The 25862-nt window shown below is 43.9% G+C and overlaps 1 protein-coding gene across 1 annotated transcript in view; it reads right to left on the reverse strand.

The window, feature by feature from the left end:
• Positions 1-19467: 19467 nt before the first annotated feature.
• Positions 19468-25862, reverse strand: part of SPOCK1 (SPARC (osteonectin), cwcv and kazal like domains proteoglycan 1) — a 287668-nt gene continuing 281273 nt past the window's right edge. Inside the window, exons 10-11 of the mRNA XM_061457033.1 lie at positions 24878-25015; positions 19468-23884 (exon numbers count right to left, since the gene is read on the reverse strand). Of these exons, the coding sequence (XP_061313017.1) occupies positions 23694-23884; positions 24878-25015 (329 nt within the window). The 3' untranslated portion in view covers positions 19468-23693. The remainder of the gene's footprint in view (positions 23885-24877; positions 25016-25862) is intronic.

Here is a 25862-nt window from a genome sequence, read left to right on the forward strand (position 1 = left end):
AGCCTGACCTTTTCTCCTGCCCTGGTGACAGATGTTCCCTGCAGACATGTCAGAATAGGTTCTTTTTACTCCCTCTCTCCTTTTCAGGGTGTCTTTTTATTGATTAGTCCAGGCAGGTAAATCTGAGCCTAAAGTAATTACTTTCTCTTTGTTTCATAAGGTCCTTGGGCCCAATATATTTTAAATGGCTTTCCTCCCCTTTAATGGCTATCAAATGATGTCCGTCATTTCTCTTCAGTGACACTGTTGGCTGGTTACAGCTGGTTCAGACAATTCTGGGCAAACAGGCCTTTTAAAGACAATTAACATTCAAAAAGGTCAGTTATCCTTGCAGGTCTGCATGCTGATGCTCAGCTGTGAGTAAGCGAGTTTAGCTACTCTTTATTATAAGCGCAGCCAAATCCATTTGTAACAATCCCACACAGGTATGGCTTTCACTGCACAGTGTATGGGCACTGAGCTTTTGATTTTTATTCCATCTCTTCCACCACCAAACTGCTCAGTTACTTGGTGCCTGTAGACTGCTTACAAATCTCAGCTTCTCCTTCTGCCTCCTGCCTGCCCACCCCAGCACTCACCTCCTCAGTGTAATATTTGCATTTCCTTGTCCCCTGACAGCATAGAAGAACGTTTAATTAGAGCTTTTGGAGCTCTAAGATATGAATCTACTCCTTTGCTCATCTTGGCCTACCTCCATGCTCCTTGATGAAAAGCACTTGCTCCTGTCCTGCACATTTATCAGCTCCTTCCAGCTGTGATTTATAGGGAACACGTACCCAAAGGAAATGTCTTTGAAGGTCAGGTGGGAAGAGCTGTTTCAGCTTGTCAGAGTAAGCAATAGTTAATACAGTACTTCCACATGCTTTCCAATGTGTGTGTGTATATATACACACATATACAATATATTTTATGTATACATACATGTGCATATCAATATATAGGCATGAGTACTGGCATGAGTACCACCATTAATCCATTAAGATGTGAAAGATGCATCGGTGCTTTCCGGACCTGGAGCTGCTGTGAGGGGAGTTGTGTGTGTTCTTGTGATACAGCTTCTTTACCAGAATATATTTAAGGAATTGCAAGGCCTGGAGATGGTGATCAGATGTAGGGGAGTTTTGCAGATACTGTCTTTCTATTTTGGCAGAAGAAAATGGTCTGGTCTATTTTATTGCACTTTTAAATGAGATTGAGACAGATAAAGATTTAACCCAAACTGCTAAGGTGAAAGAGTCCCAAGGCTGACTATGGACAAAGCAGCTTTCCTGGAGAATGAGTGCTTGTACAGTTGTGTGTCTGAAAGGGCCCATTAGAAACGCAAATGAAAGCACTTTCTGAATGCATGTCCTCCTACAAACTGAACCTGAATTGAGGATTTTCTTTCTTGAGAAAGCTGTGTCTGAAAACAGATGTGGTTTTCAGCTCTAGCTGCAAGGGTAGTTCATTAACACTGAGCTTCTGAGCTCCATTATTCCGGTGTTACATGTTCATCTGCCAGATATTTGTCAAAGCAGGCTTCCCTGTGGACAAGAAAAGCAAAGGGAAAATGCAATTGTTAACAAGGATCACAGGTTCTGGCCAGCAGTTAGGTATCACCATGTCTGCCCTGTCTTCGAATTCCTTACCTTTTGGTGCTTCACTTTTGTTAATTCTCATCATTCTGCATCCATACATATCATGGCATGCATCAGCAGAGGCATCTTGGGAGCAAGCAAACCTTGTGGAGGTAATGGGTATATCAGGAGTGAGCAGCTTAGTGATAGTCAAATGGCTGTAATCATGATTGTTAATACCTGGGTTTCTGGGTTTGGGTGGTATGTAAATCATAAAATGAGGGACAAAAAAGTTTTTGACCAAAACAAGCCCTTTCTCTCTTCTACTTCTGTCACTTTTGAGAAGATGAAGCCCCATCCTGCCCCACCATGGGTGCTGAAACCACAGCCCTGAGGTCAGCCCCCAGCCTGCAGCTCAGCATGGGGCTTTGGCACCATTTTCTATTGGGGTTGTGAAGAAATGCTGCCTCTGCTGAAGCTGCATGCCTCGCCAGATCATAGCACAGGGCTCGAGGGGTTTCGATTTTGGGGCATCCAGGTGGTCCCAGCAATTGTGAGCGTCACAGGGAGGGATGGTCGTTTGAGAAACAGATGTGGGGTTTGTTTTACTTCACACGACAGAACAAACCCATGGAAACACGCAATCTCAGCCCATTTATACCCGCTGTCTTTATTTAAACTCCTGCGAGAGGTGATCATTCAAAGCTGCTCAATTGCACTGATGACTTTGGGGAAGTCACTGCCGGCACCAGCCTGGACGCTGCTGGACAATATGTTACAGCAGGAGTAGGTGTCAGTTCTCCAGTTTCGTTACTGCTGATGGTTATTACTGTCTCGTAGGAATCTCCCTCCCACTGATGGCTAATCGATGAGCTTGGCATTGCTCCGGAAGAAGCTGTAGGTCAGGAGTAAAACTGCAACAATTAGCACGTTTGCCTTTTGCGCCAAATATCGCGGCGTTATTTCCCCACCTCCTCCCCAAATAGTCTGCTTATTGAATTGTTACTTTTCTGACACCAACAGATGGTTCCTCGTGGCTGGCATCTGTAATATTTGGGAACAGATTGATGAAATTGGTAATGACCGGTTTCTGCAGCAGATGGCTTATAGGCAGGTTTTGGTGTAAACTGACAATGTTGCTTTTAAGGAGAAGTTCCCAATGAACTCACACATTACAGCTATGATTACAACATTCTTTAGACCCTGAAAAATGGATCTAAGCTTAGCATAAGTGCAGTGTAGTGTCTAAGACAAAGGTTAACAAAGACTGATTAGATAATTAGCACGGCTTTATTAGCTTTTCATCACAGCTGCACAATGTTCGTACATAAACGCACCCTGCCTAAAACTGCAGCGATGATGTTTTAATATTTATTATGGAGATAGGCGAGAACTCAGTTTATGCTAGAAAATATAGCGGCCTAAGGTCTGCAAACCTCATCTAACAGAAAACTGCACAGCAAAACCATAGCCCAGCATGAGCGAGCCCCATGCTGTGGTGGGATGCAAACAGGCTGCCTGCAGCAGTGGCCTTTCAAACCTGCTCGCACCCGTATAAGTGCAGCACTATTGCACTTCCCAGTGTAGACAGGCCTGGGGTGTTGCTGTGGCTACAGAATTGCTCTTGTGTGTTGGTCCTCTGCTCACCAACAAGGCTCTCCCCAGCCTTTCAGACAGCTGGGATGCGCCCATCTTGCCTTTTTGGATAGCAAATGTAAGAACATCCTTGTGATGTGGTGGGGCTGCCGCTTTGACAAGGGATTTTGTAGCTTCCATGGCATGAAAGGAGTCCAGGTTTTCAGCACCTTGGCATCAGAGATGGTGCTTGCTGAGCCCTCCAACATCTCTGTGCAGTGCAATGCCAGGCTGGGGTAGCTCCTGGGTTTGATGGCATCATCTCATGTCCTGTGTCAGAGCGTATGCTCTTTTGCTTTGATCACCTATGCTTTGGGTGAAGATTGATTTACTTCACTTGTGCTCCTGTCTCGTTGGTTTATCACCTGTGCTTTAGCTGGCCACAGAGAATGGCTTTGGGCAGACTGCTGGCTAAGATTAGTGCCAAAGCCCCAAAGCACGGGCAGAGAGAGTGCTGCTGTGCTGCTGAGCTCCATGGCTGCGGTGCTCAGGCTCTCATCTTGCCACTTAATATGAGCTAGTTTGGAAAGGCATCATTCAAGTGACACATGCAGGAGAACAGCAATGCCCAGCACACTTGTGTTGGAGATCTTTCCCATGCCTGGCACATTGATTGCTTCATCCTCTCCAAAACTGCTGAGCCATTTGCTGTCCTCCCTGTGTTTGTCGCCAATCACTGCAACAGCTCAAGGACTCTTGACACTGGGAAACAAATATTCAGAGCTTGCTTGGACACCTCAATCTGTGCTGAAGCTCTGAGGTCAAATGTGCTGGAACTGTGAGGCCAGTCAATGAAGATGCATGCAGTGCACACTCCTCATAAACTCACCTGCCTAAAGAAGTCCCATCAGGGTTGCCTTGGGTAGATAGGCACAGGGATGACTCTTCAGAAGGACTGTACTTGCATCTTCACTGGTAAAGTTGTTGATTGCTACCCTGATGTTGTTTTTCTGCAATGAGAGAAGTGAGGTATCATAGGGGGTACAACCACAGGAGGAATTCAGCTTTCTCTTGGTACATTTGGCACCGTGGGTAGATTTTGTTTATTCCCTGCAACTGTATTTTTAAATCCAAGCACTCTTCCTGTAGGCAAAATTGGAATAGTTTAACTAAAATGGGTGAAAAACCAAATAAAACTGTAGCAAGATCCCTTAGGGAATAGCAGTTTAACTGAAATCAGTTCCTTTGGTTGAATTGGACAAAGAGACTTTAAGACTGAGCTGCATTAATTTAAGCAGGTAGTTCTGGAAATACGTGTTTTGTTGGTGTTTTACAACGCAGAAGCGCAGTTAAAACCCTCTGAGCTCTCTGCCCTGCAGAGCTGAGCATCTTTACTCTTCTTCCCAAGAGAAATCACTTTTAATTTGTTTCTTCCTAATTTTCCTCCTTTTTTGAATAGAAAAATGTGTTCTCCAAGCAGCTGCAGAGGTTCAGGTGGCTGGGGATGGTGTTAGGGTCTCACAGGGATAAAGCCCCAAAACTCCTTTTTTTCTGAGTGGCAATTTCTCAGAGCTTGCCTTAAAATCTCAGCTCTGGTTCTAATACAGGCGTTGTGATTGATGTGCAGTTTTCTTTGGGTTTGAGTAAATCTGAGGACTTGATATCAACCTGAAATTGCATTGGTAAACACAGAATTGGATTTGGCTGCAACTCTTCGCACCCACGATCAGATTGTGGGAAATAGTTGTCCACCAAATGAAAATGCAATATTAAAATTCCTGAAGCCCTTTAATCCTTTTTGTTCTTATTTTCTTTCCCTGATATGAGGTTCCTTCAGTGTAGGAAAGCCAAACCCCTGCGCAATACAAACGTAACAAACTGCTAAGGTTAGTTTATTTTACATAAATGCTGCTTTCACCGTCTTCCCTAGATTACTTTCAGTGCAAATCACTGCTGCTTGAATGTGCAGCGCTTATAATGATTCAAAAGCTATTATGGCTTCTGCTCCAAGGGATGATCTACTTCTGTAGCAATGCCCAGAGAAATGTTCTGCTTCCTAATTGTTGCTCAAAGGCAGCTAATTTGCTCTTTTTCTGGTGTCAGGAAAAATGAGGCATGCTTGCTTTGGTTTTTTATTTATCTGGATTACTTGGGCTAAGCAGAGATAGGGATAGGGTGATTGGTAAGAACGGAAGGATCTGCAGGTCTTAGCTGCAGGCTTCTCCCTTAGCATCCCTGTGCTAATTGGGGATATTTTGGGTCTCTTCTTATAGTGAAAGGAAGGCTGGGGCATTTCTGCCCTGCTGTTTGCAGCTCAGAGGCTTGGGTTCGGGTCTGGGTCCATCCTCCTGAGCATGAGAAGTTCCATCCTGGGACTGCTGGAGTTTATTCCTGTTATTCTTTCTTACGGGTTCTGGCTTCCCACACGCTCGGGAAGGTGTTTTTAGCACTCATTTACCCTTGGTGGTGTTTGCTGAGATGTATTCCTGGTGCTAAAGATAAGTCTCTTCCCGGTCCAGTATCTTTTTGATCAGGCTTTATGGAAGTCTTGTTTTATCTGAGCTACTGTGTGTCTCAGCATCTCCCCACTACTGATCAGACACTGCAGTTGTGGTGAGTGACCTACCGCACATCATCACCACAGAATGAGGAGACATTTTCTGCCAGTGAGCTATGAGGCAGCTTGTTCTTCAGTTTGATGGAGGTAAGATAATTCCATACAAGCATGAACTGGAAACCAACCAGGATACTGAGTGTATTCTTATTTTCATTGTAAAGATGGGAGAAGACCCATGGTATTTGACAAGGTTTATGAGCCAATGATCTAATATCATCTTTGTGGTATAGGATTAAATGCTGACTAAGGTGTTTCTTCTTCTTCCCTTGTTTTAAGTGCACAGTTCTTCTTTCTGTCCCTATCACATGTCAGGCTCCCAGGCAATGGGAACTCATGCCAAGAGGCAGTGGAAAACTTGGGTTGATTTTTAGGAAGAACAAAGGAACTTCTGCCAGTAATCACCTCCTGGTGTAGAAATAAAGGAAATCAAAGGCTTGCCTGGAGCATCAGTGAGGATTTTCCACACTTGGTCTTTTAAAGGAAAAATACAGAGAAAAAAGGCACAGGGAAAACATATTAGGAAACTTTGAGAAATAAAATATGGGCTGAAACCTGTGGCTTATGCACAGTGTTATTGGGTCTTGGGCAGCCTTGTGATCATATAGGTAAGGTAGTGGCATGCATTTATCACACACTGATATATCCCAATGAAGTTTTGTGTGGGTGCTCTCTCCCCACAGTCACTGGTACCACAGGAGGTTTGAGTCACAGCAAAATACCAACAGGAAAATGCATAAACTCTACCACATCAGAAACTGGAGCTTCAATAAAAACTTGAGGCTTGCTGCTGTAATGAATATTGAACTGTATTCTGGGCTCCTAATAGACACCGTAAAAGGGGGCATATTAAAAGGGCAGCCAGTTCCTATTACATTCAGCAGATTTAGGGACTGTTTTCTGGCTATTGCAATGAATAAGAAAAATGAAATATTCATTCTATTTTCCTATTTGCTTTCTCTAACCTCCCGAGTTCCCAGAGCGCTGTGGAACTGACGTGCATCTCTGAGTGATAGTGGCAAGAAAGCGGCTGAAAGTCATTTTTGAATTGCTCTAAGTGTAAGATTTACAATTGGAGAAACCCTGTGAGGAGCACTGTTTTTGTTAGTGAAGGAATTTATGGGTTTAATATGCAAATGGTAAGGAGCAGCCCAGCAAAATAGAGTGGATCTCAACAGGAAGCTTGCCTACATTTGACTGCAGGCTGAGGTCCCAGGCAGATCGCATTTGGGCTTGTAACACCACGGTGGAGGAACTCACATCACCAAAGGTTTTAGGGACGAATTTCTTGCTGGAAGCAGCTGGCATTGTGGAATATGTTGCTAGAGTGGCAGTTCCAGTGTAAAAGTTCAAGAGACATTGGGTGGGAGCCAGCTTTTCGGTGTTTATTAGTAGCGCACTGATTTCTTTCCGCCTCTGTAATTGTCTGGGTAGGAACCAGCCATCTCCTGGGATGTTTATTCCAGTAGAAAAATGTGTTCACATCCAGAGTCAAAAGGACTTAGGTAATAACAACTTATCCTGGCAATTCTGATTTCTGTTTTTCAGATACTGCTGGCACACAGCTGCTGAAGGGGCAGGAAAAAGACACTTTTTCCTCCCCAGTGCCTGTGACATGCACAATCAATAGATGCTATTGGCTGCACTTAGAGTGTGTCAAAAAGGGATTTGCTTTAGAACTATTGGGGCAGTGGTGCTTAATAAGCAGTTGATTATTAAGGGAGTTTACTGATGAGTAACAGCTATTAGGTATCTCTGCAAATCTTGATCTGTGTGTGAAATGTGATTCACAAGCACTGAAATCTTTCTTTAAAGCCCTCACTTTAAAGCCTCAGTTGCACCTTTCAGGGTTGTACCAAGGCACCCAGCCATCCTTTCAGTACTCCCTGGTTAGTGTTTGCCACTGGCTGATGGATGCTGTCCTGCAAGAGTTAAAAGGACCTTTGAGGGACAAGTCCCGGCTACAAGGGATGTAGCAGGGCTCTGCCCCTTTTCCAGTCACCAGTTCCCGTGTGCTCTCACTCATCTGCACTCTATGGCACTTGCAGGTGGGGCTCTGGGAGAGATAGCAAACTGGTGTGCAAAAACTGCCTTTCAGATTTGGATAATTGCAGATGTTGTGTTTGGGACATATAAATAAGGGTCCTCTGGCTGATGCTGACGAATGGCTGCAGCAGGTTGCTGCTCCACAAAGCTTAGTCCCCCCCATGTTCCACTGCTGATGGCTGAAAACATGGGCGAGCACCACAGAAACACCCGGGTGTTCACTGCCCACCCCTTGGGAAGGTTACATGGGCTCAACATCGTGTTGGCATTGACCTCCTTTAGGTGCCCTTCATCCTCTTCCGTTCCTCACATCCTATTGCTTCCTCCAGTGGAGCTGCTCCTCTCTGCCCTCTCCTGTCTCCACCTGCATCTTGGCTTTATTTGGTTTATGTATCTATATTTTACTGGTTTGGCTCCATCATTTTATCTTTTGGGACTGCATTTAGTACTGTTTTGCTTCTTTCATGTTCCCTATGTCTTGAATTGCTCAGTATATCACCAAATACCATCCCGTCACTCTTTACCGTACTCATTTACTGCTGCTTCAGGCTGTGGCTCCATCTAAACAAGCAGGTGGATAAATTACCTGGAGGGCTCACATTGCACCTCCCATGATCCATGGACAGTGCTGCAAGTCATGTTTTCTGTGGATGTGGAATGATCTTTTCCCACTATGGGCTGTGGGATAATAAAGGAGGTGCTTACAACAGAGTGGGCTTAAGGTGACAGGAAACAGGGAGTGATTTACGCACTCTGCTTTTATTTATAACTTGTCACTTCTCTTCTGGGGAAAAAGAAGAGCGTTTTGAAATTCATTTCTGGATCGTGGAGTGAAGGGTCCAACCCAAGTTTTGACTTAATGATCCCATGACCTGACACAATGTGACAAGAAGAGCAAAATGACAAATTACCCTTTAAAATGTGTGCAAGTGTCACTGAGTGTAAATTGGGCACAGAAATTGATTTCATGGTATTTGCCTCCTACTTCGAGGTAACAGCCTGAGCAACTTATTCAATAGAGTGTGAGTAATTTGAGGCACCTACATCTCTCCCCAGACGTGCAAAGTACCCAGTGTATTTTGTACACAGCAGCCCTACATCCTCGCTTTTGGGAACTAGCATGTTGCTGCTGCCCATGACCAGCACCATTATCAAAACAGGGCAAAAATGCGTATTTACCACTGACAAAATTTGCATCACTGTGTCCATTTTCAAAAAACCCTGAAGATTCATGGAAAACATTTATTTTTTTAAAGGTTTTCAGGTGGAAGCAGTAATTTTTATGGTGTAATACTCTAGGGTTCAGACCTGGCATCCAGGCGATGGTTGCATCAAGGTGAAGCAGCTAAGAAAATTCTAACACCTGCATTTCCAGAACTATGTATTTTTCCTTTCTTGATCTCAGCACCTGAAATAATTTGACTCTGAGATTCCAGAAAACAGGAAGCACCATCCTCAGTCACACACCTCCTCTGCTTGTGTGCCTACCCAGTAGGTGATACTGAACTAGAAAAGACTTCAGCGCTTTGCTGTGTAGTTACCTTCAAGCACAGATGATGTCTGTGTTGTGGTGTTACAGCAACCACAGCAGAGCAGCAACTTTAATTGCCAGGCTCTCTGCAAAGCGTGCCATAACTCCCTGGGCAGAATCTGATGTCGTGGCAAATGTGAATAGATTGTCTTAAGTAGATAAAGTAGGTTATACGTTTTTAAAAGGCAAAGGGGGTTTTCCTGTTTTCAGCCATGTAAGAGGATTTTCATCATGCAAACTGGATCCTAAAACACCAGCCCCTCACATTCCGAATTTATCTCTGTAACCATAATAAAATCTTTGGTTTTGCTCCATTTAACACAGCAGGTTTAAACAGCTATTTAGAATGACAAGGATAAATCTCAGTTCGCTATTCATAAAATAGGTCAAATGTATTAAAAAAAACCCTGCTTTAATGTGACTTAATCACCAGATACTAACTTTGTGTTATGAAATACTCAGATTTCTTTGGAGGAGAGCAGCTTAGGAGTGAAAACTTCTACAGCAGTGCTGCCTCACCCGTGGTATGCAGAGTGACAAGCACAGATGACTGCAGACACATCTTTGTCCTTTCTGTGTGACCTACAGAAGCTCTCTTATGTTCCTGAAATAAATTATCTGGGGCAGAAACAGATGGTTTTGGGGTTTGGGGTCACAACTTGTGGCTCCCACTGTACCTGGGGGTTGTTCCATTGCACTGATGCAGCCAAGAGCTGTCAGTGCCAGAGACCTGCAGCACTTTCCTCTAGCTGTGTCTAAGCAGGGGCTTAATTCAGAGCATCTCATTGATTCTGTGCAGATCTGAAAAACACTTGTGCAATAAAGTACATCACACTGTTGGCTCAAACAAGAGCTCGCGCCTGGCTCTGAGAGGCATCAAAATCACAGTCCCATGGAGTAAGCTGACAGCAGTTTCAGCTGAATATGTGTGATATTGCTATTTAGAAAGTAAATTTATCCATTCTGTTTTGGAAATATAGCAAGTGCACCAAGAGCAGCTATTTGCCCTTCGCCTGAAATGCAATGAAGCACTGTCACTGTTTGCTGGATGGTCCTTCTCCTTTTGTTTTAAAGAACTTCATTCTACATTTGAGTTCTGGGGATGCAGTGATCCCCTTCATCAACAACACAGCCTCCCCATCCCATAGCTACAGCTGTAGGAACCTTATCGTTGTATGCACTTGTTACCCAGCGTCCAAGGGTTGTGCTTGGGATGAGGTGTTGGGAAGTCACAGGGATGGGCTGAGATAAATGAGAGTGAACATGGCAATTGAATTTCCAGCCGCCTTCACAGTTGTGGACATGCACAAATGGAACTGATGGAGTTTCCTTTGCCTGCTAAAGGAAGCATGAAACGCATTATTTTATGCCCAAAGTTTTTAGCAGAGCCATGAGGGACTTCTAATTAGGGAGCTAATGTGCACTTTGCCAGTGATTAGGTAAACATATTTTTGTGTTATTTATAATAGCTTCCATCACACAGATTCAACTCATTACAAAAGCTTCCCTTGTAGAAGCCATTTACAATTGTAATTCCAATTATTTTTTGATAACTCAGACACATTTTTCCTCCTATTCATCAGCAAGCAGAAAGTTAATCCATTCATTACCACACTGAATGGCTGATTTGAAACCAACCATGGATTACAAAGGCTGAAGGTGAAAAAAACAGGACTTTGCTGTGCAGGAAGTTGGGAGGGGGAAAATAGCTGTAAAAATACCCCAACACCACATTACTGTAAAGTATCAATCATCGAAGAAACACAGTGGTACATCTGCAGCTTGAACACTCTGGTGTTGAATGAGCTCTTTTGCAATGGAAGTAGCAGAAAGTCAGGGTTGTGTTTGCCCAAAATATCCTCCCTGAAATTTCTGCAGCTTAAAGAAGCCTGTTCAATGGGCATAAACCAGGTAATGTCAAACCCCCATTGACTCGTATCGAGGCTAAAATGAACTTGGATACAAAGAAAAATCATAGCTTGTGTTTGAAAACACTGGGTGCAGTGAAATACAAACAGCCCGCTGGTCTATTTTGCTCTCTCCACACTCAGCCATGGGATGGGGCTGCTGTTTCCCAGCCCATGGCTGGCTGGGAGCATGAGCTCCAGCCTGGGACGGGCAGGGCAGGAGATAGAATCACAGAATAGTTCGGGTTGGAAAGGACCTTAAGAGCATCCAGTTCCAACCCCCCTGCCATGGGCAGGGACACCTCACACTAAACCATGCCACCGAAGGCTCTGTCCAAGATGTCCTTGGCTGTTTCCCTCTCGGAACAGAAATGCTTTTGGTCAAGTTGGTTTTGCACCAGTCTGAAGGGAAGTAGGGAGAGCACCCTAAGGATGCTGGAGGATGGCGCTCATTGCCATTGCATCCCAGAGGCATACCCCAAATTCCACAGCAGTCTGTTGGAAAGTATAGGCATCTGTCATGGGATAGCACTGCCTTTAAAAATATTAGCTTTAACACAAAACATTAAAGGAGCAAAGGTTCAAGGTGCCTTCATAAGCACTGCGGGATGACAGCGAATCTTCTGATCCAAAAACTACAGGTTAGTCCTCCCTGCTGGGCACCTCCTTAAGTTATGCGCCTTCAGTAGAGCTGCACTGATTTACAGCTTAGCCAAGGAGCAAATGCATTTCTTTTAGCCTAAAAGGCCTTTTATTTTTAATGTATCCAATCTAGGAATTAAACATCCTATCTGATCTCCCATTTGTAATTTTATTACCCAGAGCTGTAAAACACATACAGCCTTTTCCCCCTAAAAGTGATTATGCTCTTTGTTATGCAGTCATCTTAAATCCTACCAAATTCGCTTCCAGCTCCCAGTTTACTATACCAAACTCCACATTTAGAGCCCTATAAAACTACTTTCTTGAATTCAGTGTGAAAGGCTTTGATTTCAGTACATAAATACTTAAGGAATGTATTCTTATTACCTCTTCTCCAAATAGTTATTTAAATACATTTTTTGGAAGACAGTTTCAGCCCTCATAAATGAGTTGCTGCCTAAAAATGGGTTTGACAAGCCACGAATGCCTCATTTAGGTCAGAAGATGCAAAATGTTTTAGTTTTGAAATACACCTTGCAAGGCAGCCGCGTGTCTTTTGAAGGTGCAAACTCAGAAGGTCCATCTCAGCCTGGTTTTCTTAGCTGGGCAAAGCTGACAAGTGACGTTTGGGAACCATCTGTCCTGACACCTTGGAAAAGGCTTTGCAGGGAGCAAGGCAGAGGCAGGGATGAAGGAGGGGGATGGGAAGGATGTTACCTGTGAACACAGTGGGGGCATATTTGACCTTTCGGTCCTTTAAAGACATAGCCTTTAATCTGGCTGTCCTTTTATTGCAGCCACTGTTACCAACACTACTGATGTGCTCCAAATACATGCTCAGCAAGGAAAAATGAGAGGACAACAAGGCATGAGTGCTCAGCTGCTTCTCTGAGGGCACCAAACTCATTCAGCAGCCTTCACCTTTCCTGCACATAAGAAATGCTTCAATGACCATCTATTGTCTTACCCTCCTGAACCCTTTTGGGTACCCCCGCCTCTCCTAGCTGGCTCTTTCTAAATCAGTCTGGAGATGAGTGCCCAGTTATTGGTACTGTGCTGTCGTGTTAACTGCAGCTTTTGCTGAGACAGACCCCGATTTGCTTCCAGCAGCTTAACAGTCAGACACAGTTTCTTTAGACCTGGTTAACACAAATCCTCCCTTGCAGCCTTGCTGGACTGAATAAATCAGATCATGGGGACAGGACGCTCCGAGGCTGTAAGGGTTCAGTGACAAAAACATGGTGGAAAGTTGGTCTAGGGGGTGCAGCGGAGAAACCACAGTGAATTTCTGCTGACTATTGGGCCTCAGAGCCCAGGGATGAAAAGATTTCCTCTAGGACTAGGTCACTGCTGAGCTGGCACTGCTGTATATATTGTTCCGTGTCCCATCAGACTACTTGCTCCTTTCCTGCCATGTCTCTGAAACCAAGCCTCTGAGCTGAAGCAGGGGCTCATTTTTCTTCCTTTCTTCTTTGCTCACCCTGCTCTGGTGGTGGGATGAGACTAAAACCGGGAGGGAGATGAGCTCTGTCACAGCTTGGAGGTGCAGACCGGTAACTTCAGGTTGGATGCTGCTGGGTATTGCCTGGAGATTCTAGGATCATGACAGATTTCATGGTAGAGAGCCAGAGCTCAGACTGGCTCATCCCTGGCAGCTTAATGAGCATGGAGAGGAGGCAAAAAGTAGATCAGCACAGCTGAAGTGTTTTCCAGCGTATCCTCTGCATTGAGCTATCGTCTGGAGCTCGATAAAGCAATGGATGCATTAAAGTATTGTGATGGCTTACAAAGTGGGTAGCAGCACTTGCCAAGCTCTGGGCCTGGGATGGAGACCACTAAGAGAGCAAATACCAGCAAATGTGTTTGTCATCTCTTCAGCTTTTTGGAGAGCCACATCCACAGGAAAGGCCAGACTGCCTTAGTAAATGAACAGACACAGGTAACAAGTCCTGGAGCAAAGCACATTGGATGACTTCCGTGGAGGAGGTTAGGAGGGTTTGTGCTTTTCTGCACTCATCGCTGCAGAGCTGATCCTCCTGCCTGAGCATGGAAACCTGTAAAGCTCCAAAAGCTAAATCTAGACAGCGGGAAAAAGATGTTCCCTGCTGTTAATAAACAAAGGGACCAAGGAGGCTGGAGCAGAGGGAATGCGCTTAACAGCCCCACCTGACCAGGCAGCCTCCTCATGGCAGCACTTTGTTGGGAAGCATCGATTTGCTTCACAACCAAACCCAGTGATTTGCAGGCAAGGCTCTTTCATCCTCATTGTAAAGATGATTACTCTGAAGGGAGCACCATGTCTGGGGTCTGCCAGAGCCAGCGAGGCTCAACGACCCTTTCAGCCCACTGGGGTTGCTGTGCTGGCCCCCAAAGTGACCCAGAAATGCTGGTAGGGAAATAGCACTGCGGGAGCACATATACTTTTAAGGTTCTAAGACTCCCATGGGAGGAGGGAAACTGCACCGAGAGCCGAACCAATGCGGACTTGATGAGCAGGTCAGCAAATGCTGCCATGTGCCATGGAATGAGCACATCGCTTATATGAGAGTACAAGTTTCCATAGGAAAAAGCTTTGCAACTCTTTCTTCTCTGCCCTAGACTCACTGCATCCGCAGATACTCTGCAAACATGAAAACAAACCACGGCGTCAAAAGAAATCATGCATTAGAAACAAATTACGGTCTCTAAATGCATCTTGGCGATGTAATTGATACACTGAGAGGATGTGAACTAATTGAAAAAGCAGGGGGGGACATGCAGGATAAATGGCTAAAATAGAAAGCAATGAACACGTGTAAATAAGAGCCACAATCGATAAATATAAATTACGGTGTGACAAACTGTAAATAATCAGAGCATTTCGGGCCTGAAATGTGATCCTTCTTCAGGGAGAACTTGGGTTAGTAAATCTGCAAAAGCCTTAGAGAAGGAAAGACGAGGTTATCAGGGCTCTTTGAACTGGCAGATACGATGGATTAGCCCCTGGATTCATTACTCACAGACTTCACCAGCAGCGTGGAAGTAAGATGCGTTACCAGCCCACTTCCCACCTCCATCCCAATGTACAATTGATCCTGGCAGGAGTGATGCCACCAGCCTTTCTCGCACCACTATAGATAGATTAAAAAATAGGGATGGCATTTATCTTCCCTAATTTAGCCATGTAGACGAGGCTTTTGATGGCTAACTCTTGTCTCTTGATTCACTCCACTTTCCCCCTCTGTCCCTGATGTCTCAGAAAGCCTTGTGATATTCAGAAGTAAGTGGTCACTGTTCCTAGCTTTGTCTGCAGGTGCATGCTTTCGAGGCAGTTTTTGCCCAGCATGTAGAATTTTAACCCTTCTCTTTGTTTGCAGGTCCTAAATCCTTTCCAGATTCCCGGGATTAAATTCTTATCAAGACCAGCCTATGCCAAGACACCAGTGCAAACAGGACTGCAGCCTGGATTAGGGATGAGGCTCATCCAGCCACTGCTGCAGAGCTTATAAAGCAGTCAGGTATCAGCGCTGAAAATGGACCCAGCAGTGTGGGAGGAGATTTGGAGTGGATGATGGCAGCAGTTTACACCCTGACCTCCTGGGTGACTCTTGACTTCTGAAAACCAAGGTGAGGGATGACACTTAGACCTTCATTTGCTGCCCCAGAATGTGGTTGCTTTGTCTTAGGATGGCTTTATGTCATGGCACAGAGCACAGCAGGAAGGCCCCTGCTCACCCGCTCTCCATGGGTGGACTAAATCCCTGAGTGTTTGGTGAATCCCAGAGCAGTTTGGGTTGAAGGGATCTTAAAGCTCATCCATGGGCAGGGACACCTTCCACTAGAGCAGCTTGCTCCAAGCCTGTGTCCAACCTGGCCTTGAACACTGCCAGGGATGGGGCAGCCACAGCTTCTCTGGGCACCCTGTGCCAGCGCCTCAGCACTCTCACAATAAAGAATTTCTTCCTCATATCTAATCTAAATCTCCCCTCTATCACTTTAAAGCCATAGCCCCTTGTCCTGTTGCTCCCTGTCCTTGTAAATAGCCCCTCTCCACTTTTCTTGTCAGCCCCTTTAAGTACTGGGAGCTTCTCTAAGGTCTCCAGAGCCTTCTCTAGCAACAGCCCCAGTTGCTGTGGGTTTATGTCTAATTAGATGTAAGTGGATTTGTTTTCTAGGCAAAGATTGCCCCCCTCCACCTTGCTGCTGGCTTGCAGACTGTATCACATGCTCCATATTTAGGAGCAATAAGAAGAAAAGCAATGATGTTAAAATACAAACTGTTGTTGGTGGCTATTCCCACAGATAGTCCTATCCCCTTCAGTAGCATGGAATCTATCACTTTATGCCTTACCTCAGCTGTGACTGCTCCTGCAAAGAGACGTAGGTCACATCGTGTTGAACGCAGTGCCTTTGAGAAGAGCTCACGGTGCAGTTTTCAGGTAACAGGAGGGAAGAAGGGTGGCTTTGCCACTTCATTTTATAGCCATGCTGGCACTCACACGTGGCCAAAAGTGGTAGAAAATGTCCCTAACTAAAGCTGTCTGCGGGGTTGCAACCGCTCTGGGTGATGTAAGTGATGGCTGGGGTGTGAAGCAGGAGAGGCAGCCTTGGAGTTCACAAATGCAAGGAACTGCTGCTAGGGAAAGGGAAAAAGGGGGACAAGTTTAGAAGCTTGGAGCACAGGTGAAGACAAGGCTCACCCACCACATCCTGCATCTTTCCAGCAGCCCCATTAAGTTAGTGCTGTGCCATAACTTGCACCGCAGAGCCTGGGGGAGATGGAGCAGCCGAAGAGTCCTGACTTTATCGCAACCCTACAAGCAATGGGCTGGGACATAGCCGTGCTCTCTGGTTTAAGAGAGGATTTCATGAGACTCAATTAGCAGTGTTATTAATTAATCAATTATGTAAAGCAGATGAGCAATCAGATCCCCCATTCTGCAGTGATTCAGCTCATTGTTAAAACTTAATTAATACCCAGGCTTGGGGACAAAATAAGGATAAAATAAAGGCAGAAAAAACCCAAACCCTACGGAAGAATCCGTCAGGGAAGAATGATTTCAGCTGAGGATGGAAACTGGGCTTGAGACCAGTCAGGATGACAGCCCCGCTCTGAGAGGGTATCAGAGTTATACTGGGTACTTTGACAACCAGCCCCATGTTTGTCTGTACCACTGCATCCAGCTGAGCCAAATTGGGCTCCTGCTTGCCAACATAAATCTATGGCAATTTCACCTGTATAACAGAACAGTGCCCACCTTCCAAAGCTGGCCGATGGCTTATGTGACAAGAGAGGCGTTCAGCAGATGTATTTAGTTGCACACCATCTCTTCTGGCTGTAGCAGTAGGAGTGGAGGTGAGTGCAGCGTTAGTGTCATTCACAGCCACAAAAGCTTGTTGTAGTGTTGGATTCTTATGTCACTTGTACCAAAAGCAATGGGAATATCGATCTTTTGCAACAGCCCTTTGTAACTCCAAGTATCGCAGTAGCCTACATTAATCTGTGAAAACCTACATCTTGTTACAGTCTCAGCTTTCTTTAGTTTTACTTTAGGCTAGTAGTTATTTAGGTCAATTCTTTGCCAGATGTGATAAATTGAGACATCATCTGTGATGGAACAAAGCTGTGTCTGCATGCTCCTAGTTGTAAGATGCTTACTTAAATAGATTTGCATTAACAGGATTTGTGCTATTCAGCATAGAAAACTCAGTGTCGGAAACCTGCAAGTCTCTCAGAACCTGAAAACAATGTCAGAGGTAATATGTTAACAAAGCATACAGCAGTCTGCTTCTGGACCTCTTTAAAAATATGCTCTGGGGGTGATTTTTCCCCCATGTTTAAGGGCCAGATTGCAAATGCATTGCCTGGGAACGGAAATAGAGTCATGCTCCAGCAATGATTTTTATTGAGTTAACTATAGATGAGAAAAGGCAGTTGTTAGTACCTGGCAAAGACCCTGCATTCTTTACAAACTCTCTCTGCCCAACCCTTTAGTGTGGAATTGCAGGAATTTATAGTGAAACATGAAAGATGCTGATCCTCAAGACCAGTAGCTGCCAGATACAGTATTTCTTCCTATATCTGTTATCAGCAGAGGGGCTTCTTGCACAGCTACAGCTGGGAGGGTGGCTTCATAGCCATCGAATGCACACAATTAGAGCTTTTTACATACTTCTGCCCCATTACCAGGCTGATACAGTGCTGGCAAAACCTGACTGTGCTCCTGGCCGTGCTCTTCCCTTCCTCCAGAGTGCCACAAAGTGGGTTTTTTGGTCCTAGTTTTCATGGATTCATTTCAAGCAGTTACTAGGTATGGCACACAGGGGACAGGGCCAGCCCAGCTTGTAGCAGGAACCAGCCTCTGCAGTTTATGGCTTGTGATGGGCTGATCCTGAACTGCTCAAATCAGTGGGAATTTTCCGCTGAGGAATAGCAGGCTCTAGCCTGAAAGCAGTGGGTAGGGGTGCTGTGCCCATGCACAGCGGGTCTGTCCCTCTCTTTTGCAGCTCACCTAAATATATATGTTTCACCATTTCCTTTTGCTTTTTTCCCCCAACACTGCCTAAAGCCTGCTCTTCGCTCTGCCTCCTCCTCTGAAATAGATGGTCTAGTTTCAAAGATGGGAGTGCTCAGAAAGTCAAAAGCTTATTAATAGCTCGCAGCCTCCTTTTTAATCTATTCAAAAAGCCATAGAGTGTGCAAAGCTGTTGTGACATGACTTCTCTTTTTAATATCTCACCCTTAGACTGCCAGTAGTTAAGGAAAAATGAAACTAATCATCAGTGAAGGCTGTAATGCTGCTGCCTTACAGCTGGTGTGGAGCCCAGTGGGAAGTTTTATGGGAGACTCTATAAGACTCACTGTGTGTATGTGTTCGTGGATCTCACAGCGGAGGCTTTGCAGACCAAACCCAGGCAGTACAGTCATCAGCAAAATGGTATCAGTAAGGTAAGGGAAACATTTACATACAGCAGGAAAAAAAGCCTATTTGCAAAAGGTTAATCTTGTAATTTTGTCATCTGTGCCCCTTTCAATATTGCCCTTCAATATTGGCCATACAGAGGAAATGACACCTTTAACTCTGTAATTAGAACTGTACTAATGTTGGCTGTTTAAATTAGCTAATAATATTAAAGAGGAGCTCTAATTTAATAACAGAGACATAAACCCATGTATTTCTGAGTGAGGATGGCTTCCCACCTATTATATTCAGTATAATTTTGTCTTCATTTATACTGTAGATAATGGCCACTGCAGAATGGGGCTGTGTTTACAGCATTGGACACCTTCAGAAGAGACAGGAAAACAACACACTTTGCAAACTGAGGAGGAAACAAAACTTAAGGCTCCCCCCCCAGCCAGTTCCTTAAGAATCAATCTGAATGTAATTTGAAAAGTTCTGATTTTGGTACAGTTATTACTTTCCATTTGGAAAATGAAAATGCATCTTCTTAAGAGACTTCACAGTAACCTTGCAGATGATAGCTGCCATTGGGCAGAGGTATAAGGTATAAACCAAGTACAGAAGACCATCCATTTCCATGTACATTGATTCAAGGCTCTGCAGCGTGCTTGATCCCCAAAGTGCAATAAAATTCAGGACAGGCAATAAGGAGTCACAGACAAATTAAAATTTATTGAGACAGACGAAAATGCAACTATTCCAGACTACAGTTAAGCATTTACAGTTAACCAAAGATAGCCAAATGCTCACATTCCACTGAACTCCTTATGGAAAAAGCATTCAGAATTTACTATGCAATTCTACTTACTATGGTAGTCTACATCCATCTACAGTAGGGACATCAAACTGAAACACGTAATATTTGGATCTCTCCTTACAGATCTACACATTTAACAGTAACGGACATCAACAGCATTGAGAAAAGTATAAAAAGACCAAAACCCACCTACTGTAGAAAGGGCTTTTTGATGTATAGTAACTGTACAAAGCGGTCTATGTATGAAAGGAACTTGAATGGCATACAGAAGGGACTGCAGGAAAAGCCAACCAATGTAGGAAGCTAAGCTGGATCTGGTGGTCTGTATCAAGAGGTGACCTCAGATCTACGTCATCTGCTGCTTGAGGGGAAAAATGCTACAAAACTTCTAATATCAAAATATTCCCATGCCAGAAATGTACACTGAAACTAACAGACTAGGCTGGAGAGGCAAAGAGAAGCATTCACTAACAAACAGTGTTGCTTTAAATAGAAACTTTACATTTTTAATATAAACTGTAGAATAAATATTAAATAAACATTTCAAATGAATTAAAATAATAGCAGAGAATAGGTTAAAAAAAAAGGCAAAGAAAAGGAAGAGGATTCTTTGTGTTCACAGCAAAGACAGTAATGACCCAAAAAACCCCAACTGTGCTGAAATCTGAACTGTAGATTTTGATTTAACCACAATAGTTAAAAGAAACCTAAAGCAATACCTAACAGCATTTCATAGTCTCTAATATGAAAAGAAAACGAGATTAAAAATTGGTTTGTGTCTCTAAAAGAATGGGACAACTCTGATTTCATTTCTCACAATGAGCAAATGCTTGGAAGGTTAATGACTTGATGCAGATGGGAAGTCTTGCTTTGCAGAAAGCAAAAGCAAAAGCAAGGAATTAAATTAAGCTGGAAGCAAATTAAATCCTTTACAAAGCATGAAGAATGAAAGGGGCCTCATCTGGAAGAGCACTGGCTCTTGGTAGAATTGCTGGTTTCTTTTGAAGGAATAAAACATTGTCCTAATGCAGCTTCCCCAATGGGACACACGCATACACACATATATGTGTATAAATGTATATATACACACACATATACACACACAGATGCATCTATAGGCTGCAGATCCTGCAACCACTGCAGGATGCCAGTGGATCACAGAAGGGTTTTGCTATATAGCCTTGTAATATGTGGGAACTTGCTCTTAAAGCAATCTACAGTCTGAGCTGCCCTCCCAGGCATGGCAGCTCATCTGCTCTGCTCCAGCCTAAGACCCTTTACACCCTGTGGTTTGACACTACTCTCTTTAAACTCTTTGTAGTTGTACCCAACTGAGCTACTCAATAAAATGGTATTTTTCCAGTGCTGGCCCTGATGCAGAACACTTGCACAAATGAGGCAGGTAACTGAATGATTACTTGGCCTGGGGCACTGTCCTGCATCTGGGCCAGGGGGCTTAAAACATACTTGTGTGTGTGTGTTTGCCTCTGTATAAAGGGAAATGAGCTACCAGAGATCAGCTGAACCACCCAAGGCATCTCTTGCCTGCACGGTGCTGTTTGACTGGATGCACAGCATTGAGTTGGTGAGTTTGAGAGACAGTAATTGTGTTAACAGTTTTAACATAAAGACATAAACCCTTCCAGCTCTGATTTGGCATAGTTGCATGTGAGAGATTACAGGTAGGAGAGGCTCAGTGGTGTTGAGAAATGGATGGTGGTGGCATGTCTGCTCATGTAAGCTGAAGAATGGCCACATTCACTTTTAAAGGGTTATTTAACAGCTTTTCTTTAAGCATCTTGCACGTTTGCACGTGACACAGATGGGCTGCAATCCTGGATCCTAGAGCTGCCTGCAAGGGCTTGGTTAGCCAGGCTTTACCCTGGTGAGGGGCTGGCTGAAGGGATTTACTGTGTGGTCTTTGAAGTAAGGCATAGCTTCAGGATAAGCTGTTGCAAAGGGACACAGGACTGCAGAAAACAGTTGTGTGGAGAAGAAGTCCAGGCAGGAGGATGAGCATAACGCTACCGATTGTGGACTTCAGTTCTGTGTCAAGGGGAAATGGCAACCCTGTGCCTTAGGCAGGTCCTGCACAGGACACCAGAGCTGCACCCAGAGTACGGGTTTAAGTAATAGAATACCAGAAGGCAACCAGCCAAGATGTTTGAGAAGCGACTGATGGAGTTCAAATGCTTCTCACAGAAACACACTACTTAGGGAAGCAGAAATGTTGGTTATATCTGATTTTGAAATAAATTATCAAAAGTGATAGGAAACCCACAGGGATCTGAGCAGGGCAGATCGCAGGCCACTTGCGAATGGCTGTGATGGCAGATTTTTGGGAGGATGCAGGGGCATGACACAACAGACAACAAATTCCTCATGATTTTACACATCCTTCTGCATTAACAACAATTATGCGGGCTTGATCTCTGCTCTGGGGTCATTGATCTAGATAAATAGGAAATGAAAGAGGAGAAACCAACTGAGCCCCTGGAACACATGGTGTCTGAAAGGAGTTCCTCTTTGTAGTGCTCTTCTGACCACGTCTGAAAGCAGACATCCTACACAGAGGGCTGAGGACCACAGCTCTTGGGCCAGTGTGTGCCTAAAACATTGTCTTCTGCCAAACACATGGTATTTTCCTGCTTTTGAGTGAATATGTAACCAGCCAAGTGTTGGCTCCATACTGTCCCCACCTCTAACCAATACTAACTCAGAGGGAAAAGGTAAATCAATCTGATTAGTTCTCTGTGTAATAAGCACGTTTTCAATTCTGCAAAATAGCTCTTAGGCAAATCAAAAGCACTGCTAAAATACTTACATCTTGCCACTTAATGCAAGAGTGGGGTTAAGGTAGCTCCTTCTGTCTCTGAAAACAGCAAAAAGAACACAAGGTCACCACAGTACATTACTGCGTCAGAACTGCAATGGGAAAGGACACAGAGAAGAATTTAATGTCAATATGCTGTGATATAACTGAAGAGCTATGAATATGTGACATGCTGAAGGGATCACAGGTTGTATTTTTAATACTCTTTCACGTGTGTTTATTACAAGTGTGCAGCTTGTCACACTGAGCACAGGGTTATGCTTTTGAAACATGATCACCTAAAGTTGCCTTTTAAAACAGGCCAAATAAATATTAACTATTGAAATTAAAGAAATGACAGCTTATTACTTTTGATGGTTAGTGCCTGTGACAGCTTTATAACACTGGAATGAGGCACTGCTAACAGAAAATGAAGAACAGGCAGATCTATAGCGTGTGAGCAGGAAGCAGAGGCTGCCTGCGCGATGTTAGTGCCACTCTTAGCGCAAATGAGTTTGGACGGAAGCTGAGGAACAGATATGGAGGTGGTTATGATGCTACAAATTCACAAAGCACTCTAAAGGAAAGGCAGATGGACTCGTTCCCTGCCTGTAGGGTTTGGCCCGTTACAGCTGCAGGCTCTCAGCATCTCTTATGATCAAAGCTGTGTTCCTTAATCAAATAAAGTGTTAGTGAGCTGGTCTATGCTCTGGTGGGTGCTTTGCCTGTTGGATTCATTCTAAGACAATGTAAAGAAGAGAAAATCCCAACAGTAGGTTTTTTTTCTGGATTAAATCCCTGGTGCTGGGCTGCCAGAAGTCACTATCCAAAGCGACTTCCTCTTTACTGGAATGTAACAAACATGGACTAGAAAATGAGGCACCTACATTTCAGAAAAGAAAAACAAGTGTTTCTGATATGATCCAGGCAACAATTTATGACCCAAATTCCTTAACATGAGAAGGGTTTCTAAGCTTTGTACTGGTTCATTGAGCCCCTTCTGCAATTCTTTTTTCACAGGATCTATCTCATAAGCTGTGCAAGTGAGGATTAAGACATGAAATGTTTTTGAAACAAAACTCATTGCCCCTGTGGATAGAACAAAAATGCCCCAAACCAAGTGAACAAAAGCCGTATTCCAAACAGTCCTTGCTGGGGAAAAAAAAGCTGTCTCCTAAATTAAATAGACTATACAAAATTAAACTCAGTGGAGAGGGAATATTTGTGCCAGGTACTCTCAGATACAATTGCAGAGATATGATATGACTTGCAATATTGTGCAAAACGTGAGTCCTCATTATGATGGGCACTACCATATATAACCAATTTCATCATCCTTATCATCGTCTTCATCTTCATCGTCTTCATTAGCTGCTCTTACATGAACCTTCACTTTCCCTTCTTTGCCTTTCTTTGCTGCTTCAGGTTCCTCTTCCAAATCATCCAACAATACAACAGATCCACCACTGCCAAAATCCCCTGAGGTTTCTTGTTCTTCTTCTGAAACAGGTGAGCAGGAAAGGTCATTCCTTCACATGATACCACATCCCTTGTTCATTACTACCCTTGTCATCCAAGCCACTATCACTTGCAACATTACTTGTAAAATTCATTGGTTTAAGTATTCATGAAACAATCTCTGAATTTAAGTTTTCATCCTGAATTGGGGATAAATTTAAATCCATTCACTCTGAAACATACTTGCATAAAAAAACATGTATTGCCCTCCTCTTATAGACTTGACTGGAGAGCCTCAGTTTCCATACATGCAGGCCAGAAAATCATTGCTCATTTGTAAATACTCTCATCCCATTGCAACTCTATAAACCAGGCTAAAAATATCCCACAGAATGATTCCATTTGACTGCAGAAACCAAGCTCTGCAAATGTAGCTTTTGAGCCTAACATCTGTGGTGTGATTCTGGGCATCTCAGACCTCGTAGGTTCCCCTTTCTGCAGCCACAACCATCGCTGAAGCACCGAAGGAATGCAGCTGAGCTCTTGCCTGCCTAGGTGAAGGAGCTAACGGGTGCTCTCACATGTGTAAATAACAGTGCCCTGACAGCCATTTTATTGGGCTTGGTTATTAATTTATAAAACTGTACACATTTAGGCCTTCCTTTGTCTGGAAAGACATTAATCAAGCCCCAGTAAATGTGCATTCCACAGTACACAGAACAATATATCTAATAACCGTGCCTAGCAATTCCTTAGCCTTAATTTTAGTACTTTCTTACATTCTCCAGGCTGGTAGGACAAATCTCAGGGGTTCTTTCCTGTTAACTTCTGCTGCACCCCCCAGCCCAAAGGACCAGTACGTATATACAGCCCCACTTGTAGTCTGAATAGGAAAACACAGGAGTACTTTGAACACGGGTAGTCATGTTTCCCTGTTGTCACTTTTGTTATCGTACTCCATCGTACAGCAATGGCAGGGCTTACAACAACAGTGTTAATTCCTTTGTTGTCTGAGGCAAGCACATCACTACTCACCACAACTGACTGTCCCTTGCTTTCTTGAGCCAGCTATCTCATTCCCGTACTTATCGACGCACCAGCATTGCCCTGTGCTGCCATGGCACTGAGTGGCTTTGTAATAACCTTCTTCATTGCATCGTGGGATGAAAGCACCTGAATAAAACATAAGGTATAATCAGTCAGGCAAGCCTCTGTAGGAGCAAGCAGGTATGTAGAGTATTATAAACTTGTCACTTATTTACAAGAAGATCTTTACAATGTTGGTAAGAAAAATACAGTGATTATCTGGTGCCTAAAAGAGGGCAGAAATTATATATGATTAAGTGTTTTCAGCTGCTCTGGCCACTGCACAGTACATAAATGTTTGTGCAGGGTGATGGCACATGGTACTAGAGATGGCTTCAGTCTGCCCCTGAATGACTGATATTCCCAAAGGGCCCCTTTCAGATTTAGCTCCTGGTTTTAAACTTTTCTTCCCTAATGGATTATTACCCTGACTTCATTAATTCTGCATTTCCCTTCCATTTGTGCTTCTTCAGTGTTTATCATATAAGTCTTTCCACAACACTGTAATTATCCCTGGAAGGTATCTGCCATCTGCTTGCAATTCATGTTAATCTCAAGCACAACTTCTGCCTTACTGAGAGCTCCTATGTATAAAAGGAGAAGTAATGCATATGCTTTACAGAGAGGGACAACAGGATATGAAATCAGTAAGTCTTTGGATTTGAAGCCCAAGATTTGTCTCACAATAAAACAAATATAGTTCAGCCTTGTAGAGTGTGGTTCATCCTGGTTTCTGCAGATAGAGAAGCTCTCAGGAGAAACCTGTTTTATTGTTCCCACCATTTTTAGCAGATACAGCAAATGTACTCCAATATGAAAAGCCCTCTTGTCTGTCGAGATGAGTTAGCTTTATGCCCAGGGGAGGTCAGTACAGTCATTTCCCCTTCTTTGTCAATTGCTTCAATTTGAAACATGGCAGAACCCCACCCCTGCC

The sequence above is a fragment of the Pezoporus flaviventris genome, unplaced genomic scaffold (assembly GCF_033815535.1).
Source record: "Pezoporus flaviventris isolate CSIRO_AGI_PZ_B2104156 unplaced genomic scaffold, CSIRO_AGI_Pfla_v1 ptg000023l, whole genome shotgun sequence".
NCBI lineage: Eukaryota > Metazoa > Chordata > Aves > Psittaciformes > Psittacidae > Pezoporus > Pezoporus flaviventris.